The 21,502-nt window shown below is 38.8% G+C and overlaps 2 protein-coding genes across 2 annotated transcripts; both read right to left on the reverse strand.

Moving 5' to 3' along the window:
* Positions 1 to 5,078: 5,078 nt before the first annotated feature.
* On the reverse strand, positions 5,079 to 12,114 carry LOC121374058. Its single transcript, XM_041500953.1, has 2 exons — positions 9,440 to 12,114; positions 5,079 to 6,025 (listed from the first exon to the last, which is right to left on the reverse strand). Exons 1-2 carry the CDS (start codon positions 11,619 to 11,621, stop codon positions 5,721 to 5,723), a joined length of 2,487 nt encoding a protein of 828 aa, XP_041356887.1. The 5' UTR covers positions 11,622 to 12,114; the 3' UTR covers positions 5,079 to 5,720.
* Positions 12,115 to 16,941: 4,827 nt separating this feature from the next.
* On the reverse strand, positions 16,942 to 20,976 carry LOC121375461 (alpha-crystallin B chain-like). The gene is made up of 3 exons (XM_041502929.1): positions 20,537 to 20,976; positions 19,173 to 19,349; positions 16,942 to 17,287 (listed from the first exon to the last, which is right to left on the reverse strand). Exons 1-3 carry the CDS (start codon positions 20,825 to 20,827, stop codon positions 17,138 to 17,140), a joined length of 618 nt encoding a protein of 205 aa, XP_041358863.1. The 5' UTR covers positions 20,828 to 20,976; the 3' UTR covers positions 16,942 to 17,137.
* Between the last annotated feature and the right edge of the window lie 526 nt (positions 20,977 to 21,502).

Raw genomic sequence — 21,502 nt, forward strand, 5'->3', positions numbered from 1 at the left:
GTTGGGATATCTAAATAAAGTATTTACATGACATGCACTATCAAATGACGTACAGAATAACCTAAGAAAGTGTTCACAGATAATAAATACATTTGGATTGTCTTAATAAGTACTTTATTCTTTCAGTTGCATATACACACCACATCTCATCTGATAACGATATTTGTCAATAGGTATAGCAGGTGATACCAAATCATAAACATTCGACTGTGTAGACGAAAATCATGATCCTTTAAAAGTTTAAATATTGTTTGCCCTAGTAGGCCCTACATACCACGGCATTTTGGTATCCAAGTCGTGGAGCAGTGGTTGGGATGTCTAAATAAAGTATTTACATGACATGCACTGTCAAATGACGTACAGAATAACCTAAGAACGTTTTCACAGATAATAAATACATTTGGATTGTCTTAATAAGTACTTTATTCATTCAGTTGCATATACACACCACATCTCATCTGATAACGATATTTGTCAATAGGTATAGCAGGTGAAAGCTACGTAGCTATAAAACCATAGTAGCACGAATAAAACAACAAAGGGAGAATCAAGAGCTACCCAAAGCCACTGGGATGATTTTCATTTAGACCATGTGGCCAAACTGAGTTCAGCCTGTGAATCCAAAGGGACTCTGCTATGTTGAGTTTCTTTTTATCCTGATTGGATACCTTTTCAAGCAGGTGACAAACATAATAGTGTTCAGGTTGATTAAAGTGTGGAGCTACATGAGGGGCTTTAAACGTTTTATTGTATTTTATATTGTGACGGTGACCTGAAAGACGCGTAGTAAAGGCGGTGACTGTCTGACCTACATACTGCATGCTGCATTTAGTGCAAGTCGGTGAATAAATCACAAAATCTGACTGGCAATTCAAGGTGGTCTAATGGGGAATGAAACCTCGTCTCTGTTTAGAATGGCTTTAGAAACAGTCATGGTATCACATGATTTACACCTTGGTCGATGACAGGGTCTGCACCCCCAAGTATTACACATGTCTCTGTTAGGTTGAGGCTGTCTAAGTTTATTAATTTTGAGAATATTGCCAATAGTTGTGTTTCTTCTCTCTGCAATAATCAATTTTTCATCACTTTGGTCATGTTTTCACTGGTTTTCAGAATGACATTTTGTTTAGCAATTGTTCTCAAATCTGGTTGTCGTGGGTCGTAGGTTGTCACCCAAGCTATAGTACCCACCGATGTATGGGGTTTCTGTTTGTACTGTAGAAGCGTTTTTCTAGACTGAATTCGGGCTTTATCAAACATTTCTTTAATGACCTTGGCTTTATAACCACAGATGCACAGATACTGGTAGAATTTGTTACGGTTTATCTCGGCCCATTCTGGTTTACTACAGATGCGTCGGATCCGGAGTGCTCCACTGTATGCAATAGAATGGAATACATGTCTAGGATGGCAACTTGAAGGTGTTAGATATATATGGGTTGCAGTCTCTTTAGAATAGATATCCGTCTCAATGCTGTTTGTATCTAGGATCACTTGAACGTCAAGGACTGGGACACTCTCTACACTCATTTCCATAGTAAACTTAATAGTGGTGTTGATTAAGTATAGTTAAAAACTCCTGGATTTCTTCGGTAGTATCTGATGAAAATGCACAAATGTCATCGATGAATCTGTAGCAAATATCTGGGGTATGGGGTGTAATATGCCAAAACTGTTTCATCCAGAATGACATGTATATATTGGCATAGGTGACAGCAAAAGGGGTACCCATAGCAGTACCCGAGATTTGACGATAAAATTGTCTGTTGAATTCGAATTCGTTGTTACGGAGGACAACATTAGCTATACTAAGAACAGCTGTAGTTTCTCTATCTTCCAGGATGTTAGCATCTTCTATGACTTTTTGAATAGCTTGGATACCTTCGTCAATGAGGATATTGGGGTAGAGGCTGATGACATCAAGGGCTAATACATGTGTGAAATGTGACTGTTTACTATTGATATCTTCTATTTTTGGAGGAAATGGGGTAGTGTCTTTAACTAGATCTGTGCAGTATTGGTCAGCAACTGGTTTAAGTTTCCAATCTAACCACGAGGAAGCTTGTTTGGTGGGGGCTGTGATTTGGCTACAAATAGGTCTCCCTATGGGTATATCACAAGGTTCATGCACTTTATGTACTTTTCCTAGGATGCAAAATTGTGCTGGTTTCTCAATAGGCCAGTTAACAATAGCTTTATTTTTTTCCTCTGGAATGTCAAGTGAATGAAGGCAGTTTTCTAGGTCTTGGTGTATTTTCTGGGAATTGTCTGTGTATACCTCTACATACACATCTTTATCTTTCAAGTGACGTTCACATTCAGTGATATAATCCTCCTTGTTCCAGATAACTATACCTCCACCTTGAGGGCTTGACATTCTACTTTAGAAAGGTTGTCTCGGACTGTGGTGGGTACATGACTTTTAAGTTGTAGACACTGAGACTGACAATATACGTCTAGGGCCTCATCACGCTTTTCAGGGGGAGTCCATGATTTCTTAATATATAGAGAACGGGGGAGAATCTATATATTTAATATGTAAGTTTAATCTTTAAATATTTTATTAGTCGAAAACATCTTACAATCCAGGAATGTGCCTTTAAACAGCAGCTTGTTTATTGCTTTTAACATAGAGATGAATACGTTGTTGTGAGTCACGTATAGCCAAAAGGCGTTCAACAGTAAGCAAAGTATGTTGATAGTCTGTTTCTAAATGGTAAATTACATGTACATGTATATCCAAATAATTTCCTTCACTGCGATTTTTTCAAATGTGTATTATTGAAACATCCGAAAAGGATGACAGACAAGTTGGCCTACAGGTAAACGTGATGATACATTAATTTTGAATTTGACAAAGAATAATTGTTGTTTTATGTATTTCATATTTTTTACATCATCAATAATACCGATGACGTGCAATGAATTATGGTACATAGTTATGCGCTATCTTTATTCCATGTAGTGGCGGGACGTAGCCCAGTAGTAAAGCGCTCGTTTGATGCGCGGTCGGTCTATGATCTGCAGCCAGTGCACCACGACTGGTATATTAAAGATCGTGGTATGTGTTATCCTGTCTGTTGGTTGGTGCACATAAATGATCCCTTGCTACTAATGCAAAAATGTTGCGGGTTTCCTCTCTAAGACTATATGTAAAAATTGCCAAATGTTTGACATCCAATAGCCGATGATTAATAAACCAATGTGTTCTAGCGGTGTCGTTAAACAAAACAAACTTTAACTTGTATTTCATTTCAGGCGCAGATCCAGGGAAAGGATATACCAGTGTGCACCCCTCCTAAATTACGGAGTGCCGCCCGAAAATGCAAAGTTTGTCAGAGGGATATAATAAATGTATTTATTGTAATATATTGTAATATCTTGGTTGGCTTGGTGTTTCAGGGGAAGATTGCCTATGGTTATGCGTGTTGATGTACGTTTGAATACTATGGGTCATGAGCGAATATCTAAAGTAGAAGACAGCTGCCAATTTATAAGTAACACCTACGATACCATAAACTCTGAAATTAACCACCTCAAGAAAACAATAGATGATCTCTCTAAAAACATGAGCACTGCACATGAAGACATTCACTATCTTTCCAAGAGTTTGAGTGAAACACAAATGGAATATGACAAGGCACACGATGAGATACTTTACCTGCAGCACAGGACCATGAGGTTCAACCTCTTGTTCTATGGGGTGCCAGACGGTGGGCAAAATGGGGACACCGAAGCAGCACTGGGTGCCTTTTTAAAACCCTCCCTGGATCCTGATTTTGTCGGGAATCTGATTCAGACGCGTGTGTATTTTCAGGAGAACATGACCTGAACCTCCCTAGAGTCCAACTCGACGCAGACCCGAATACCCGATGATGATGGGACTAAGGAATAAAATAAAATAGCATTATGTATCTTAATTCCAGCGCTGAAGATGGATGCCAAATGATGCCATTGTATTACATTCCTCACGTTCGACTTTTGTTTTCCCTTCATGTCCCATAGCCCTATAATGTAACCGGCTGCAAGCATATGGTAAAATGACGTATTGTTTTTTGGTTGTTGTTTTTTTAATAATTAAATGAGAGTGCCCGTACCCGAGTACTCGAGTACTCGTGGAAACCCTAGTCTAGAACAGGGCCCAATTTCACAAAACATCGTAAGCGACGTTTTGCACGTAAATTCTTATTACTACTAACAGTACAACAAATGTAGTTTGAAGTACAAACATTTAATTTTCTTTGGTCTTTAAAATTCTCTATCTTCCATAATGATGTAAGTTTCTGCCAAACACGTGTAAACGTATGACCTGAATAATTGCTAGTCGCAGACGTAAATTTACGATGTTTTGCGAAATAGGCTTCAGCCCTGTAAAATTTCCTGCATACGCGACTTTGCTTCTTTTACTTCCATTTTGCTTGCCATAGTCTTTGATCAGAAAAAAACTTATACAAATTGATACATCTGTAATTTCTCTCCGTCTTTAACGATAATAGTCTTATTCCGTTTATACCTGCCAGATCACTTTCACCCACATTTCAATGATATTTCGGTATTTTCCGTTCAGTTACGAAAATTTCCGGAAATGTTACCATGAAAACGGCAACATGTCTTTTACGTTACGTCAACAATACTTTGACGTCAACTTTTTAATATGCTTATTAATGCCAAAGTGATACGACGTACATTCTTCTGAAAATAGTTTAAACTTCAGAAATATACGTACAGAATCGCTGTTTGTCATTTACAATCATATTTATTTTAAACATGCATGGCTCGACCTAGTGACGACTGCAGCTAACTATTGCGTTCTTCTCTTGCAATGTTTTCTACAAGTGTGGAGTGGATTATCAACAGAGGTAAGTGTTTGATTGTTTGTTTATCGTCAGGCTCGGGGTGCGTCCAAATAAATATTTCAGGCGGTGGTTTTTCAAGTGTCATAAGATATGTTATCCAATGGAAATATCTTTCTAATGGTTAAAAATGTGTTGAGTGCGTCCTTAAGTAAAACATTTCCTTTTTTATGTGAAACTGAAATTACATTTTGTATTAGGTAAACTGAAAAGATTTGAACGAACGGGCAATAGCATTTAATATGAACTATGTTACAATCATACTGAATTCACTGAAAACTGAGGGTTAGGTTTAAACAGAGGCAGAACTGGGCGAGTCAACTACTCGCCGACAAAAGCCAGCGGTGTAGAATATAAATCTAGCTTTAGTGTTTTCAACAGAATGAATTGCTGGACAATCATGACACCGCATGACACAACACACATACGTCTTGCAATCATTCTGACGATTACGCGTAATCGTTGGAGATTTTCAGTTTACTGGGGTCCACCAGATCCAGTCTAGGACCACCGCAATACACAAGAAGTCTGACGATTACGCGTCACCTTTTGTGATTTTCAGTTTACGGAGATCCACCGGATGTAGTCTAGGACCACCGCAATACACAATAAGTCTGACGATTATGCGTCACCTTTGGATATTTCCAGTTTACTGGGGTCCAACAGATCCAGCCTAAGACTACCGCAATACACAATAAGTCTGACAATTATTACGCATAACCTCTGGAGATTTTTAGTGTACTAAGGTCCATCAGTTCCAGTCTTACACAGTACACATCAGACAATTTCGCGTAACCTTTTGTGATTTTCATTTTACTGAAATCCACCACATCTGGTCTATGACATCATACATCTGACGAATCCTTACGCATAACCTTTAGAGATTTTCAGTTTACTGGGGTCGACCAGATCCCACATGGACATTCTTCTTCCTGCACGGTGACCTGGCACCATCATGCTCTCCTTCTTCCTGATGTATCTACATTTTTTCATGCTGTCTTTCGAGTCCGACTTGCCGGCCAGACGAATCTGCTCGTTGTTGAAGATGTTCAGAGTCAGTTTGGAGACGCCGGCCGGGTTGTCTACACTGGAGCTCAGCGACTCGGCAGACTCTGGAGTCAGGTTTTGAGGCTGAGCCGCTGGTTTTTCGTGGAAGCTTTGGTCTTGTTCTACAATACACAAATAATCGACAGACTGAATAATTAACTGATTGATGTTAATGTCACTTTGAAACAAGAATGAACATACAGAATAATTATAAAGAAATTAATTAAATAAATCAAAGGATGGGTGCATAGATGAATAGATTGGTGGGTGGGGGTTTTGTGGTGGGTCAATGAATGGATGTATGTATGGATGGATGGATAAATCCATGAGAGATTTGGGTGGATGAATGGATGGATGCATGGATGCATGGATGGATAGGTGAGATGGCGGATTGTAGATTGGAAGGATGGAATCAATAAAATAATCATGTTAACGAAAAATAAAAATACAACATTAGATTAGTAATTGACAGGTTCCCAAACAGACTTGTTTTGAGTGATGTATTTAGAACATAAAATTTAAAAAAACATGTAAATTGTTTTAGTGAAAAGTCAGTAATCGTGAAAGATCAGGTTCAGGCTCAATATGAGAAAAATTAGCTCATTCTCAACATTCTCAACCGTCCCTCAAATAGATTCGTCTCAAACGCGTTAGACCGTCACTCACTATAAAAGGTTTAATTGTAGCCACTGAATATAATTAATAAGAATATACAACGAAACCTCTCAAAACAGGACTCTCAGTAAACTGGAATTTCATGGTCCCTTTTAAAATATAAGTATTGAACAGAACCTCTATAAACTGGACACCCATTAAAACCGGACTTTTTAACATGAACCTGTGGGTGTCCGGTTTAGAAGAGTTTCACTTTACTAGTAGTATGTTTGGCTACATAGCTAAAGCATAATATGAACGACAAGATATATTACAATTCGACCGGCTCATAATAGCGATTGTAAGTCTTCAAAAGGTAGCTTAGACCTTTCAAAATCGGTTCCTTGCAGAGTAGATATTACCATGACAATAATTCATTGTCGTTAATGGGTTCTCCATTTTGCTATCATTAGTGTGGCGATAATACAGAACAAAATATACGACCAAGTACATGCCAGGCATGCCATTGCCTTTCAAATACCTTCGTCACCTTCAATTCCATGACGGCTTAGAAATAATATAAGCGATCAGTGTAGAACTCTCCTGCGGTCTAAACATTTTAAGACGATGAAATGTTTTGGAGAATTGGTCAGAGGCATTCAACGTGTAGAATAAACTACGTGTGCTATGATACTAATAGGATTTTCCATTTTTCTATTATAGGTTGTCGCCTTAGATGTCAATCAAATGATTTCAAATGAATATATATATATCTTGTGAATTTCTATATTTTTGTATAGCCTTATGAATATGTTGAATCGGTGTCTTACTATTATAACAAAATGTTTTCTACATTTTAAATATATCTTTCTGCTTTTCTTTATGTTATTCGATTATAATCCACTCGATTCTGCTACAAAGGACATCTATCAATCATCTGTCTACAAAGGACACCTCAGAAAATGCATGTATTTACATAAAGGTTACATTTGTAAAGTCTTTGTGTGGTTTTTAAAGATCGATTTGACTGTAATGTACAATGTAATAAATAAAGTATTCAGATAACAGGGCTGTACCAAACATAACTAGATGGGATAACATATTATTTTATACATGTATGTCTTTTATATGAATGGACCACGACTGGTATATCAAAGGCCGTGGTATGTGCTATCCTGTCTGTGGAATGGTGCATATAAAAGACCCCTTGCTTCTAACGGAAACATGTAGCAGGATTCCTCTCTAAGACTATAAGTCAGAATAACCAAATGTTTGACATCCAATAGCCAATCATTAATAAATCAATGTGCTCTAGTTGTATCGTTAAACAAAACAAACTTTAACTGTATTAATAATAGAGTTGCGTGTCAATTCGTCGGCTCCCTTTTGACATAAACGGACGATACGTTCTTAGTCAACTAACGATTGCTATCATAAGACATTTTGCAAATATTTTAAAGAGCTAGGAATAGCTAAAAAAAAACAAATAACGGAGATTTGATTAATTTTTTATTTATGGCTACGTAGTTATACTTCAATTATAGACCAATATACCGGGTATATAACTACACTGTATGTAGCTGGCTGATAAAAACTACTTAAATAAAATTAATATATGATGAATTAAATGTAGGTCTATACATTTTCAGACAATATTTTGATGCGCCATCTAGTAGTTCAAAGGCTCTGCGACCTTGTCTTTAACAAACTTAGGCTTCATTGCGCAAAACGTACAATAGTCAAACAAGTTCAGGCGGCCACCTCTCTTGAGTATCTCTTTATCGAGACTATTTGATAATACTTGTTGAGATAGCTGTTTAACACAGATTTTACAGTATTTTAACCCCTTCAACAATTATATGAACCACTTTCGACGGGGCAACGTCAACATAACGAACAAAACCTCAGGGGCGTAGACGGTGTGTGTGTGTGGGGGGGGGGGGGGGGAGTTCGGAGGCTAAAACAATTTTTTACAGTGTAATATTAGGCTATTCATATAGATGGCCATGAAAAATGTATCGTACACAAGAGGGTCCGTTAGATTCATATTCGAACCCCACCCTGTTAGATAATGTTACGCCCCTGATCCTAGGAATGAAGGGTTAACGTTGCTATAGTTAAAGTTTATTTTGTTTAACGACACTACTTGATCACATTGATTTATTAATCATCGGTAATTGGGTGTCAAACGTTTGTTAATTCTGACATATATAGCCTAAGCGGAAACCCGCTACAATTTTCCATTAACAGCAAGGGATATTTAATATGAACTTTCTCAGACGCAGGACAGCACATACCATGACATTTGATATACCGATCGTGGGGCAATGGTTGGAACGGGGAACAATCTGATAATGGGTCCACCGAGGGTATTCGATCCTATGACCCAAGAACCTTAGGCGAGAGCTCTACCGACTGATCTAGATCCCGCCCCAGGGCCCGTGTTTATAAAATTTTTAGAGTCTAAATTAAATCTCAAATGACGTCACAGGCGTGCAATTTGTATAGCGTTGCAATGACGATAAAGTCTCAGACCCTATTAGAGTCTTGAGTTCAGACTCTAAACGTTTTATAAGTACCAGGGCCCATATTTTTGAAGCTATCTTAGTGCTGCGAAATCGTAAAACCATCGTAGGGTGTGACGTCACTACATCACACGCATGGGCGTACGACCCGGGGGGGGGGGCAGGGGGGGCAATTGCACCCCCCCCCCCCCCCAAATTCGGGCAAAACAGTAGGAAAACAGTGGGGGAAATTCGGGCAGTTTTTATCTGGGTAAAATTTCGGGCAAATCAACCCCTCCAGCCCCCCTAAATCAAAGAGTCCCCATACGCCCATGATCACACGCCATAGTGATGTCATAGCTTACGATGATTTTACGATTTCGTAGGCTAATGATTGCTTCGAAAATATGGACCCTGGCCAGGATTAACGTTTCTTACCGAATCCGACAGTAACGGTCTGGAAGAATTGCGCCATCTTTATTCTCTGTTTCACGATGTCATCTCGATTCTCTCTCTTGAGCTTCTTCCGGAGATAGAGCTCTTTGTGGCTCGGAGCTACAAACTGACCCGTCTTCTTCTGTACCAGTTCGCTCACTAGTTTGTTGTGGGATACAAATTTGTAATGTCGCACCTCTTCTTTATTAAGAATTCTGGCGTATCGGCTCTTATTGTACTTTTCTTCCTGTTTCAAAACCCATATCATATTAGCCGACATTTCATCATCAAGACTTTTACATTCACGCCCAGTAGCTTCCGTGGGCTTTCGTTTACGCCTATCTACTGACGCGACTGTTGGTTGCTCCATCGTTTTATTTTGATCTGTATTAGACTCCTTGAACTGTACTGTCGGTCTATTCTTCAACGGTTCTAGAAAATATGTTTTCTTCTCCTTCCTCGACACTGGATACCACACTGCAAAGTTATCCTCGGGTTTGGTAATTATTTCATGGCTGTCCGGAGAATCAAAATCACTTTTTCTTTTAACCAGTCTTGGGTCTTGCTTGCTAGTTTCCAGAAGATTTGGTGACGGTTCGTCTTGTTTGTCGAAAGTGTTCTTTTGTTTGTGTGTTGATCCTGATTCTAAAATCACATCCATCCCGTAAGACTTTAACTCTTTGTCTTTGTCTGTAGTGTCTTGTAAAGAAAGAAATGGAGGAGGGTCGCCTACAATTGTTATTTTTCTTCTTCTCACAGGAGGTAAAGACGTTTGTACAGGACTTTCCTTTGGCTTGTCTGAGACACCCGAGCCGGCACTGCCAAGAGATTCGTCCTCAAATATCACACTTCTCTGCTTCTCCATGGTTGTTCGTGACCCAGAACTGGTACGGGAGTGAGTATTCGAGTCTGTATCTACACTCACAGTACTTGTTGTGTTGTCTTTCGGATTACCAAAGGTAAACCACCCAACGTCTCGATCCTCTTCATCCTCTGGGTCGAGTTTCTCAAACAAGGATTTTCGTCTGCCGCGATTCACTGGTACTCTGACCGGCGGTGTCTGTGGATGACCATCAGTATCGGATCCTGGAGAGTTCTTTTCCGTCTCTATGGCAAAACTGACTTGTCGTGAACCTGGTTCTGGTACTTCCATATTGGAAGAAGAAGAATCCTTCTTCTTTGTCGATCGTTTTCTGTGACGACGCTTTGAGGAACCAGCTCGATCAGAGGCAGAACGTTTTAATAGGGTGCGGTGTTCTGTATCCTTGCTGACTTCAATGGCTTTCGTTGGAAGAAGACCCATCTGTGATTCCAGACTCTCGCCTTCTGCAGTTTCGGCTGAATTTGAGGATTCTGTATCCAGTATAGACTTCCCATGTCTCGCCCTATTCTCTGCGGTCTGTACGGTGTAGAGTCGCTTTTTCTTTTTGTTTCCCTCTGCACTGTGACTTCTAGCTTTGTCTGTTTTATGGGTACTAGATTCTTTTGTTTTCGAAACATGTTTGTCAGCGTTATTGTTATTGGGTTCCTTTGTATCTGACATTTGTGTCTGTTCTGTTTTAGCTTTCGTGCTCAGTTCAATATTCTGTAGTTTTAATCTCAGTTTATTTATTTCTGCCAAATCATTATTTGCGTTATCCTCGTCTCCGGACATCAAAGATCCTCTGCGACTGCCAGTCACCATGAACAGCGACTCACGTCTGCGACTGCGGTCCTGATCTAGTATTAAACTCCTCTTTTCGTCTTCGGACTTTTGCTTTCGTTTCTTCTTCACATTTTCCTTAAACTTCTCGACAACGGTTCGCATTAGCAGGAGTATCCGCGGAGATATGGACGGTCTTGTCCTCCCCTCCTCCTGTCGTCTGGTGTATTCCTCTCGCTGTGCTTTCCTCTTGTCTCTCGTAACCCTACACAGAGTTTTCAAAATCTGATCCTGTCCTCGCTTCACTTTGTTCAGAGCTATGACGTGCTCTTTGTACATCAGGTGCACGTTCTTCCACATGTGGGTCCTCACGAGTCCGTTGTAATGTCTCGTCTTGTTGCTGAATTCGGGTTTTTCAACATTCCGTAACTGCGGCAACTTATCTTCGTTCATTTCAGACATCCGCACGAACACGGTACGGCGATTGCTGCGTACGGGAATGGATGGCCCCTGCCTGCGTTTGTTCGTCTGTGGATCCTCCATGCTGTTTCAATATGTAATATCTCTATAATCACCAAGGCGTAGGAATCTCAGTTGTATTATCTTGAGGGTGGCGTCTATGCAGTATGGTTGGTATTACTGTTATATATATATACACGATTTTAAAACGGAGTCTTACCTTGTCAGTCCCATGTCTCTGACAAAGGCGGAACTTGTGTCCACAAAATACGTCCTTAAACCTCTTTCATTTATGTGGTTGTCAGACGTGGACTAGCGTAGACAAACAAACAGAAACACTTCCTTAACTGAAGAACAACAATTCATTCGTTAATTTAATTCTTCTATCTTGTATCTTGTACTGTATCCTCTACTCGAGACACAAACACAAAATATCTCCTTGGAAGTCTATAATACACACATAACTGAGCGGAATTTGTATTGAGTTATCGTTTTCTTCGTTAGTTTTGTCGAGACACCGAAACCGAGCAGCTGGACAAACGACCGGTGTATCGTAACGACGCCGTTGGTGGGGTCTCAATATCCACGTTTGTGAATCATCTAGAGTATGTACATACAAACAACACACGCTTTCTCTGGATTCTTTTCTCGCCGTTTGTCATTGGTTAGTTACGCGTATAATACAGCCGTGAATGTGATATATATATATATTGCTTTTATTTTTCCTTCAGCGGACACATATATCACAAAGATATTCACAAAGAGAGGTTAAGCTGGTGTTTTCAAATAGACATTTGCCCTCTTATTGAATGCATACTCGTTCTTCGGTGTCTCTTTGCAACGATTGAGATTGAGTGGCGTTAACGCATAAACACTCTTAAGAGACAAGACAAGTGTGCGCATATCGTGTTTGGAATATATAATATCATCTACACGAACCCATTGTGTTTCCTCGTTCGTGTTTTCACCACTGTTATTCAGAACTATTCAAGAACTCGATTATGTTGTATGTCAAGAGGTGGTAGCTGTTTCGTGGCAACTGTGAAACCCTCTCCCACTAAAAGAACAAAAACAAACACATTACCTCGGCCAAACAGTACCTATGTGAGAAGGAAATTAAGGAAAGGAAGTGTTTTATTTAATGATACTCTCAACACATTTTATTTATGGTTATATGGTGTCGGACATATGGTTAAGGACCACACAGATATTGATAGAGGAAACCCGCTGTCGCCACTTCATGGGCTACTTTTTTCGATTAGCAGCAAGGGATCTTTTATATGCACCATCCCACAGACAGGATAACACATACCACGGCATTTGATATACCAGTCGTGATGCACTGACTGGAGCGAAAAATATCCCAATGGGCCCACCAACGGGGATCGATCCCAGACCGACCGCGCATCAAGCGAACACTTTACCACTGGGCTACGTCCTGCCCCTATGTGACAAGAGAATATTCAAACGGTTGTAAATGCATGTATATTTGTATTAAGTACTATTAACCTCATACATCAACGTCAGTACATTGATTATATATGTAGTGCTTTTTAGTAGAACCACCTCAGTGGACCCATTCTCTGATTTGACTTTTTCCCGTTCCAACCAGTGACTGTGATATCAAAGACCGTGGTATGTATTGTCCTGTCTGTGGGAAAGTACATATAAGATCCTTTGCTGCAAATGGGAAAATATAGCGGATTTCCTCTAAGATTTCGTGTAAACATATATATTATTTTGACATCCAGTAGCCGAATTAAAGGGACAGACCCTAGTTTCAGCTCATGAAAATGCACATTAAGTTTAGTTAATCTACAAACCTGTAACACATTTGGATAAAGTTACAGTTGAGTGAAACCTGAGTCTGTGACTTTGAAATGGTGAAATACCCTCTAAAAATTGACTAAAACTCGACTGCATAACTGTTATTTTTCACACGCACGTGCGTTTTTAAAAATATGAGAAATGCATTTTGAGATATTAAAAACACCAGGATGACCAAAAACACTTCGAATGTACGGAAATGGATAATCTAAACAATAAACTCTAAGTAAAGTATGATTTCAGTTATCAAAAAGAGCTTTAATAGTCAAAAATATACATTAGTGTTTAAAAACTAGGGTATGTCCCTTTAATCAATGTGTTCTAGTGGTGTCGTTAAATAAAACGAACAAACTTTCAAAGTAGAAATTGGCGAATTGTTAGCTTCAGAAGTCAACATGTTGTGACCACAAATTTGCAATAATCTGCAATGTCGCCGTAAAAGCTACTGTAAAAGTGACAGAAAAATAATATCCATTCAGATCTATACGAGTGAAATATCATAAAAACCGAAATCAGCCGAGTTTTCCCGAATGTTGCCATTCAGAATATTTCGGCTTTTCGATCCGGAAATGTATGAAAGTGAAAGCTCGCGAGAATCAGGGCCCTGTTTACAAGCTCCAAGTTGCAGTAAAGCACCGCCCAAACTGTCGAACGTTTCTTCTAAAAATCAACACACAAATGTATGTGGTATCTTTGGGTTCGATGCAGTCCTGTCGATACTATCAAACATTCTTGAACAGTTGTATAATATGCTGTTGTATGACGATGTCCAAACTTATAACACTAGAAGTTGTTAATTAATACCAAGGTGTGAGAGTGGGACTACATGTATATTAGTAAAAGAAAAGTTAAGTTAAAAAATTAGTTTTGCTTAACGACACCACAAGAGCATATTGATTTACCAATCATCGGCTATCAGATGTCAAACATGTGGTAAATTTTGACATATAATCTTTAGAGAAGACGAGGAAACCAAGTTGGCGTAAAAATAATATACCGAAGGTAATAGAACAAGTAGCCTAATAGAGTTAGTTACTTTTGTTTAATTTTAAGAAATAAATAATTATTAATATCCATGGACATACTTTGGAAAGCTATAGAATAATGGATTGTCAACAATGGAGAAAATTCTATATTAGATAAAAATATAATATTGTTTGGAATTACAAAAAAAAATAAAAAAATAAAAATAAAAAAAAAAAATCTAAGTACTGCTTATAGTGAGCTCCGTGGTCTAATGGATAAGCTGCTGACAATCAAGATAACGACAGTTGTTCAAATCCCGTCAAAGATGGCTCACACTTTCATTCATCTTTCTCATCTATCACCCTCTGTCTATCATTCTCATTATTTTAATATAAAATAACTTTCCAATTTCTCCCAATCCATTTCGAACTTTTCTGTCAGTTTCCTCCGACCGTCTTCTGAGCTGTCCACACCATCGCTTACCTGTCTCAACTTTCTCCACAGGTGCAGTCTGTGTATTCCCCTGTACCAATCTGGCATCCTCGTCCTCTGCATGGGCGGATCCAGGAAATATTTTTAGGGGGGGACCAAAAAAGAAGGGCACATTGACTCGTCAAAAGGGCACCTTACTACAAGTTTTGATATTTACAATTAATATGAATTCCTACAGTTCTACGTCATAATATACTAGCAATAATGAAGTAAATTGGCGTCACTCGCGTTAGAACCTCAATGGGGCCCCATTGAGACTCAATAACACAGACACATATCTGCAAGCTTGCGCATGTACACGAAAATCTTGATTTCATTTATCTACAATATAATTATTGTTTACTTAAAAAAAAAAAAAATCTACAAACAAAAAGGGCACTTGGACATTTTGAGGGCACTTGAACAATTTTTTGGGGGGACGCGTCCCCCTGGTCCCCCCCCCCCCCCCTTGGATCCGCCCATGCTCTGCCGCTAATAAAGCTGGTCTGACCCACGACACTAACTAACGACCGCCGGTAATAGGGGTGTATTGTAGGTGGTTACAAGTGCATCTTATCAACGCCGAAGTAACTACTGAATACTCTCTTAAGTGGTCAGATTAAGTCCACAGCTAAAAGCTGATGGGGAATGGCAGGTATGTGGCACATATAGCCACAAGAGCAATCACCTGTCGCGGATGGAAATGTGTTGAGTGCGTCGTTAAATAAAACATTTCTTTCTGTCGCGGTTGGCGTATTACATATACAGGATGAAAATACAAAAACATGGATTGAACAAAGATGTAGTTTTCTAAATTATTAGTAAGAAATTAAATATTGAAAAGTATATATTTTATAAAAATTGTCATTAAAAACAAATTATGAACAATGGGCTCTATGGCAAATAATTTTAGATACAGCTTAATTTTTCGTTTAGTAGATTATAATGGCAAAATATTATTTACAAAAAATAATAATTTAAAAAAAAAACAAGTACGGTAAAATAGTTTGTTTGTTTTCTTTAATGACACCACTAGAGCACATTAATTTATTGATCATCGAATATTTGATGTCAAACATTTGGTAATTCCAACATTATAGCCTTAGAGAGGAAACCAACTACATTTTTCCATTAGTAGCAAGGGATCTTTTATATGCACCATCCCACAGACAGGATATCACATACCACGGCCTTTGATATGCCAGTCATGGTGCATTGGCTAGGAATGAGAAATAGCCCAAGGGGCCCACCGACGGGGATCGATCCCACACCGACCACGCATCACGTATGCGCTTTACCACTGGGCTACGCCACACCCCTCATTAAGGTACTAAAATATGCTAGTCTGTTACTGTTAACTTATATATATATATATTTGTTCGTAAATAAATCAAAGCTTGTTTTCGTAAAACACTGAAAACAAAATAATAAAACTTCCATCATTTCCTTAATAATATCTGTTTTTACTCCCTTTTTTTTTACGTTTTATTAAGACAACGTCTCCATACCAATGCTAAATTTCTGTGTTACCTATTTGTTTCATTAAATATATTATTACTATATTGTAAGGCAATAATTCAAGGGCTCCCCAACCCTGACATTGTAATTGATCTGGGGATAATAAAGTTTATATAATATCGGGGCATGTAGAATTTTTTAAAAATCAACTAGCCATGGGATCAGTGATTTTAAAAATTCACTAAGACATGATTAAAAATTCACTAGCCCTAGAATATACGAGTGGCCGTTAGATACCATTTATCTCACAACGAGTTGTTTTAAAATGTATCTAACGAGCAAAAGCGAGTTTATTTTATAAAATAAAACATGTTTTAAGGCTTTCGTAATTCACACGAAACATGTCGTATACCCTCAGGATAATTCGGAATGTTTTCAAATTATTTTTAAATCACTAGCATGATTCTGCAAGTAAGGTTTTGATTGGTGGACATGAGCTCCAACTGGCTGCTGTTAGATCCACATGTAATAGTGGAGCTAATTTTAATTAGATTGATCACCTGCCTGTCTCCACCTTTGCCCGGCCCTGTATAATAATGTAAGAATACTGAAATGCATCATACATTAACATTTGTTTTCTTCCTCTCCAAATGTTCTGATGAATGAATTTGAAATACATAAATATTTTCATTATCAATTTATTACAGACACACAGACATCACTGTTACAACAAGCACTAATTGCTATACACACATAGCCAGCCTTCACTGAACTTGATCGCCCTTGTCTATTTATGGACATGTCATCACATCACACCGATTCCATCACAGTCACAAGCACAAAACTGTCTTTATACAGTCAAGCTCATTCGATTGTATTTAGCTCTTGTCTGTGTCCGTCTTTTCAGCGGGTTGCCGCTCTATTTTGATAGATTTCTCCTCCAGCTGTGGAGAAGATTTCACCAAGGCATCAACCACGAGGACACCGTCTTCTGTTATCTGAGAGGTCAGACTTTCCAAATCAACATCCTGCAATAAAAGAAAACTATAAGTATATTTGCATGTAGACTACATTGTTTAAGGGGAGCTGTCACCCTTGCTCCACCATCACTCTCTGGAGACCAGTTCAAGGAGAGTAGCTTTAAAGGGACAGATCCCTAGTTTCAGCCCATCAAAATGGACACTAAGTTTAGTTAATCTACAAACCTGAAATACATTTGGATAAAACTACAAAACATGAGTCTGTGATTTTGACATAGTGAAATACCCTCTAAAAATAGACTAAAATTTGACTCCATAACTGTTACTTCTCAGACGCACTTTTTTTTTTTTTTAAATATGAGAAATGCATTTTGTGATATTAAAGACACCAGGATGACCAAATACACTTCGAATGTACGGAAATGGATAATTTAAACAATAAATTCTAAGTAAAGTATGATTTTAGTTATCAAAAACGGCTCTAATAGTAAAAAAGATATGCCGTAGTGTTTAAAACTTAGGGTATGTCCCTTTATATTTATTCAAGTTAAATGTATATGGTATCAGTATCGTAATATCTTATATGGCTCCCCCATAATATATAAGTTAGGTGAGCAATTAATCACTCCCATTTATTCATTTCAACTTATTTTCGTGCTTATATTCAATTAAGGTTTAAGCACGCTGTCCTGGGCACACACCTCAGCTGGGCTGTCTGTCCAGGATAGTGTTTAGTTGTTAGTGGTTAGTGAGAGAGAAGAGGGTGTAGTGATCTTACACCTACCCATTGAGTTGTGAAACTCGCTTTGGGCGTAGCCGGTACCGGGGTGCAAACCCTGTATCAACTGGGTGTTTCAAAAACAAAACAAAGTATGCTTGACTTGCGAAAATCTGATTGCGGACAGCCATGAACAGATATAGTATTTTTCTATTGATAGGCTGCAACATTTTAAAAAGACACCTACAGTATTCAGAGAGGGGTGTAACATCTTAAAGGGGCATATACAGTCTTCAGGAAGGGGTGGAAACATTTAACAAGAGGAAAATCGGCCTATAGACCTCCACTATTTAAGTTTCAATTTTATCAGCAGTAGATAATTTATTAATTTGTGAAGATCACCTAATGTTAATTTTTTATTTCAATTTTAAAAATGTAATTAAAATTTTAAAATTCCAAAATATCTCTATTAGTTTGTGATGATTCCCTCAGAGAATCATGGTACCAAGTTTCAGATCTATTTGATCAAATTCTTGGCTCCAGAAAATATACGTTTAAATGTTCTATGTCAATTTTTTATTTAAAATTTTAATATTTCCTAAAAATTGAAAAATTATAGATTTCCTAAATATCTCAGATCAAAGCTCTATAAGATAACTTAAAAGTTCAATGTTAATTGTATCTAAAATTTAATAAAAATTCACAAATTCTAAATGTCCTAAATATCATTCTATTACTTTGTGAAGACTGCCCCAGACAATCACAACACTAAGTTTCAAAACTATATAATGAACACTCTAGGCTTCAGAAGATATACATTCAAATTGTCAATGTTAAATTTCTATTTAAATTTTTTAAATTTAATAAAAAATTATAAATTTCCAAAATATTGTTATTAGTTTGAAAAGACTGTCCCATAATACCAAGTTTCAGAACTATCCAATCATAATTCTAGAAGACGACTTTTAACTTTTAAATTTAAATGTAAAAGAAAATTAACAAAATTAACAAATTTCAAAAACATCTTAGTTTGTGGCGGGTACCCCCAGAGGATCATTGTGCAAAGTTTCAAATTTTAAAGAAAATTAATAAAATTTCAAAATTTCCTAAATATCTTTATTAGTTTGTGGCGGGTAACCCAGGTACCAAGTTTCAATCAAAACTGTAGCAGACGATAAACCCTTCAACATGTTAAAAATATGACAGAATAATGACCTCTGGTATGATGAACTCGCGTGTGAACTCCCTCGACACAAAGCCGTGCTCGTCGGGTTTCGACTCGTGATGTCCACTGATGACCAGTCTGTTCCCCGACACCTTGACGTTCAGTTCCTCCGGCTCGAACTGGTCCACGTCGACCTTCACCTGGAAAGACTTGTTGTCGTACTTCACCTGAAATCAATCACAACAATAATAAACCTGAAATCAAAGGAAATCAAATCAAACAGGAATTTCTCTGTATTTTAGGAAGGAAGGAAATGGTTTATTTAACAACGCACTCAAAACATTTTATTTATTTATGGTTAAGGACCACACCGATATTGAGGGAGGAAACCCACTAATATTTTTGGAAGCCAGAACCGATGCCTTTATATAGAAGGCACGTGTGCAGGTGGGTGTCTGGGCAGGGCCAGATTTAGACCTTGGGGGCCCGGCGCAGGGGCCCCGGGCACTTCAGGTTCGGGGGCCCCTCAACACAGAAATTAAATTACATGACAAATAAAAACATGAACTAATTTTATAATTATTACATTTTTTATAAAGGAAGTCCTTAGTTTGGGGGGGGGGGCGGGACAACCCCCCCCCCCCCCCCCTTGCCCCATTATAAATCCGGTCTGGGGTCAGATCCCCCTCCCCCGCATATTTTTTCTTCAATATATTTTCCAGGGAAGCTGGACTCCACTCCCCTATAAACTTCGCTTGCTTGTCTAGAATCCTTGTCCAGCTAAAATTTCTGCACGTTCGCATGTATAGGTCGAAGTAATTTGGGAGTGGCTCAGAAGTCGTTTATAAGATTCAATGCCATCAAACTACATTACACAATTAATATTATATTATCCCCACCCGATTAATATTAAATCAATGATTTTATATCTTAATTCAGAAACGTGATCTATATTTCTTAGTTATTATTCTGTAGGCCTACCAGTTACTTATGTACCAAAGGCCTTACATGGCAAAGACAAAATCGATGAGAGGAGAAACAAATTAAAATTAAATAAATCGGGGGGACAATACATTGGTGTTTTTTCCTGCATTCTACCTCCAGCTCCCCCATAAACTACATGTATGTTCGACCCTGTTTTTCCACTGGCGATTTATCTGGGTGTCGCCTCCACCCACGGGCGTAGAAGGGACTTTATATTGTGGGGGCCAAACCACTATGGGGGGGGGGGGGGGGGCAACCCACACTATGACTATGTGTATATGTATAATTTTATAAAATTTAATACAGAAAAAAAGAAACAAGGTTTGATTGGGGTGGGCATTGCCCCCGTGACCCCCTCCTCTCCCCCCTTCCCCGCTACGCCAAGGTCCCCACCCCCATAAAAATGCTGTCCCTGCCACTGTGTACCTACCTCGGTTCCTGCATCCTCCGCCATCGCGGCCATGCGGCAGCGTCCGACGGGTCGCGCCATGTAGCCCGGCCACCCCGGGGACATCATCCTCTCCATCCTGTTGGCCATGTTTTCACACGCTTCGTCAAAAGCCCGGAACGGAGTTCGGGGAGGAAAGTCATCAAAAAATCGGTTCCATGGCATCGCTCTTTCCCTCGGTCTAAACCTCATGACAAAGCCGCTCTTTTTGCTCATCTGCCGACATGGTCCTCGAAGATTTCTACAAATTCGTGGGAAAACTTGTCGAAACATCTTTTCGCTGCTGCAACAAAACTCGAAATGCACTTGTAAATATTTCTGACGCAATTTTATAGCTGGAATGGAACTGCGACGTCGCGGCTACACCGGTGATGCAGTGCGACTGTGAAGTTTCTCGAAGTCTCGAAACCAGCTTACCAATCGATACGCAGAATGTTGTTTTGATACTAAAAATAGCAGTTTCTGCTTGGGGTTTCCCCCTCGTCAGTGTAGACTGTACTGTTTTAATTTACATTTCACAGCAATGCGAATAAGGGACGTCCATAAACTACATTCTCCCTAAATTAACTGGTACTGGTCTAAACTATTCAGCAAAATAATTTTGCGACACTGACACTCGCTATTTTTAGAATGACAGCGCAGTTACTTGGTTGACGCAATTTCCATAAACATTTGCACGCGTTCTGGAAGTTTCTCGTAAATTCTACCGGCGCACCACAGTCTGTATATCAGCAGCTCTCGCTGGGCTTTGGGGTATTACGATTTTTTAACCAGTCGAGATCAGAGAAATTGCACAGCACAGAAGTTATTATCTCCTCCGAAAATGTTGCTCTTGTTACCTTTCGAAAGTCAATATTTTGGACAAATGCCAGACATGAGTAGTTTTCATAAATGTGGGCGACCCAACATGGTTCCCTTCCTGTTTGGACCACGGTGCCTCCACAGACC

The sequence above is a fragment of the Gigantopelta aegis genome, chromosome 6, assembly GCF_016097555.1.
Source record: "Gigantopelta aegis isolate Gae_Host chromosome 6, Gae_host_genome, whole genome shotgun sequence".
In the NCBI taxonomy this organism is placed as follows: domain Eukaryota; kingdom Metazoa; phylum Mollusca; class Gastropoda; order Neomphalida; family Peltospiridae; genus Gigantopelta; species Gigantopelta aegis.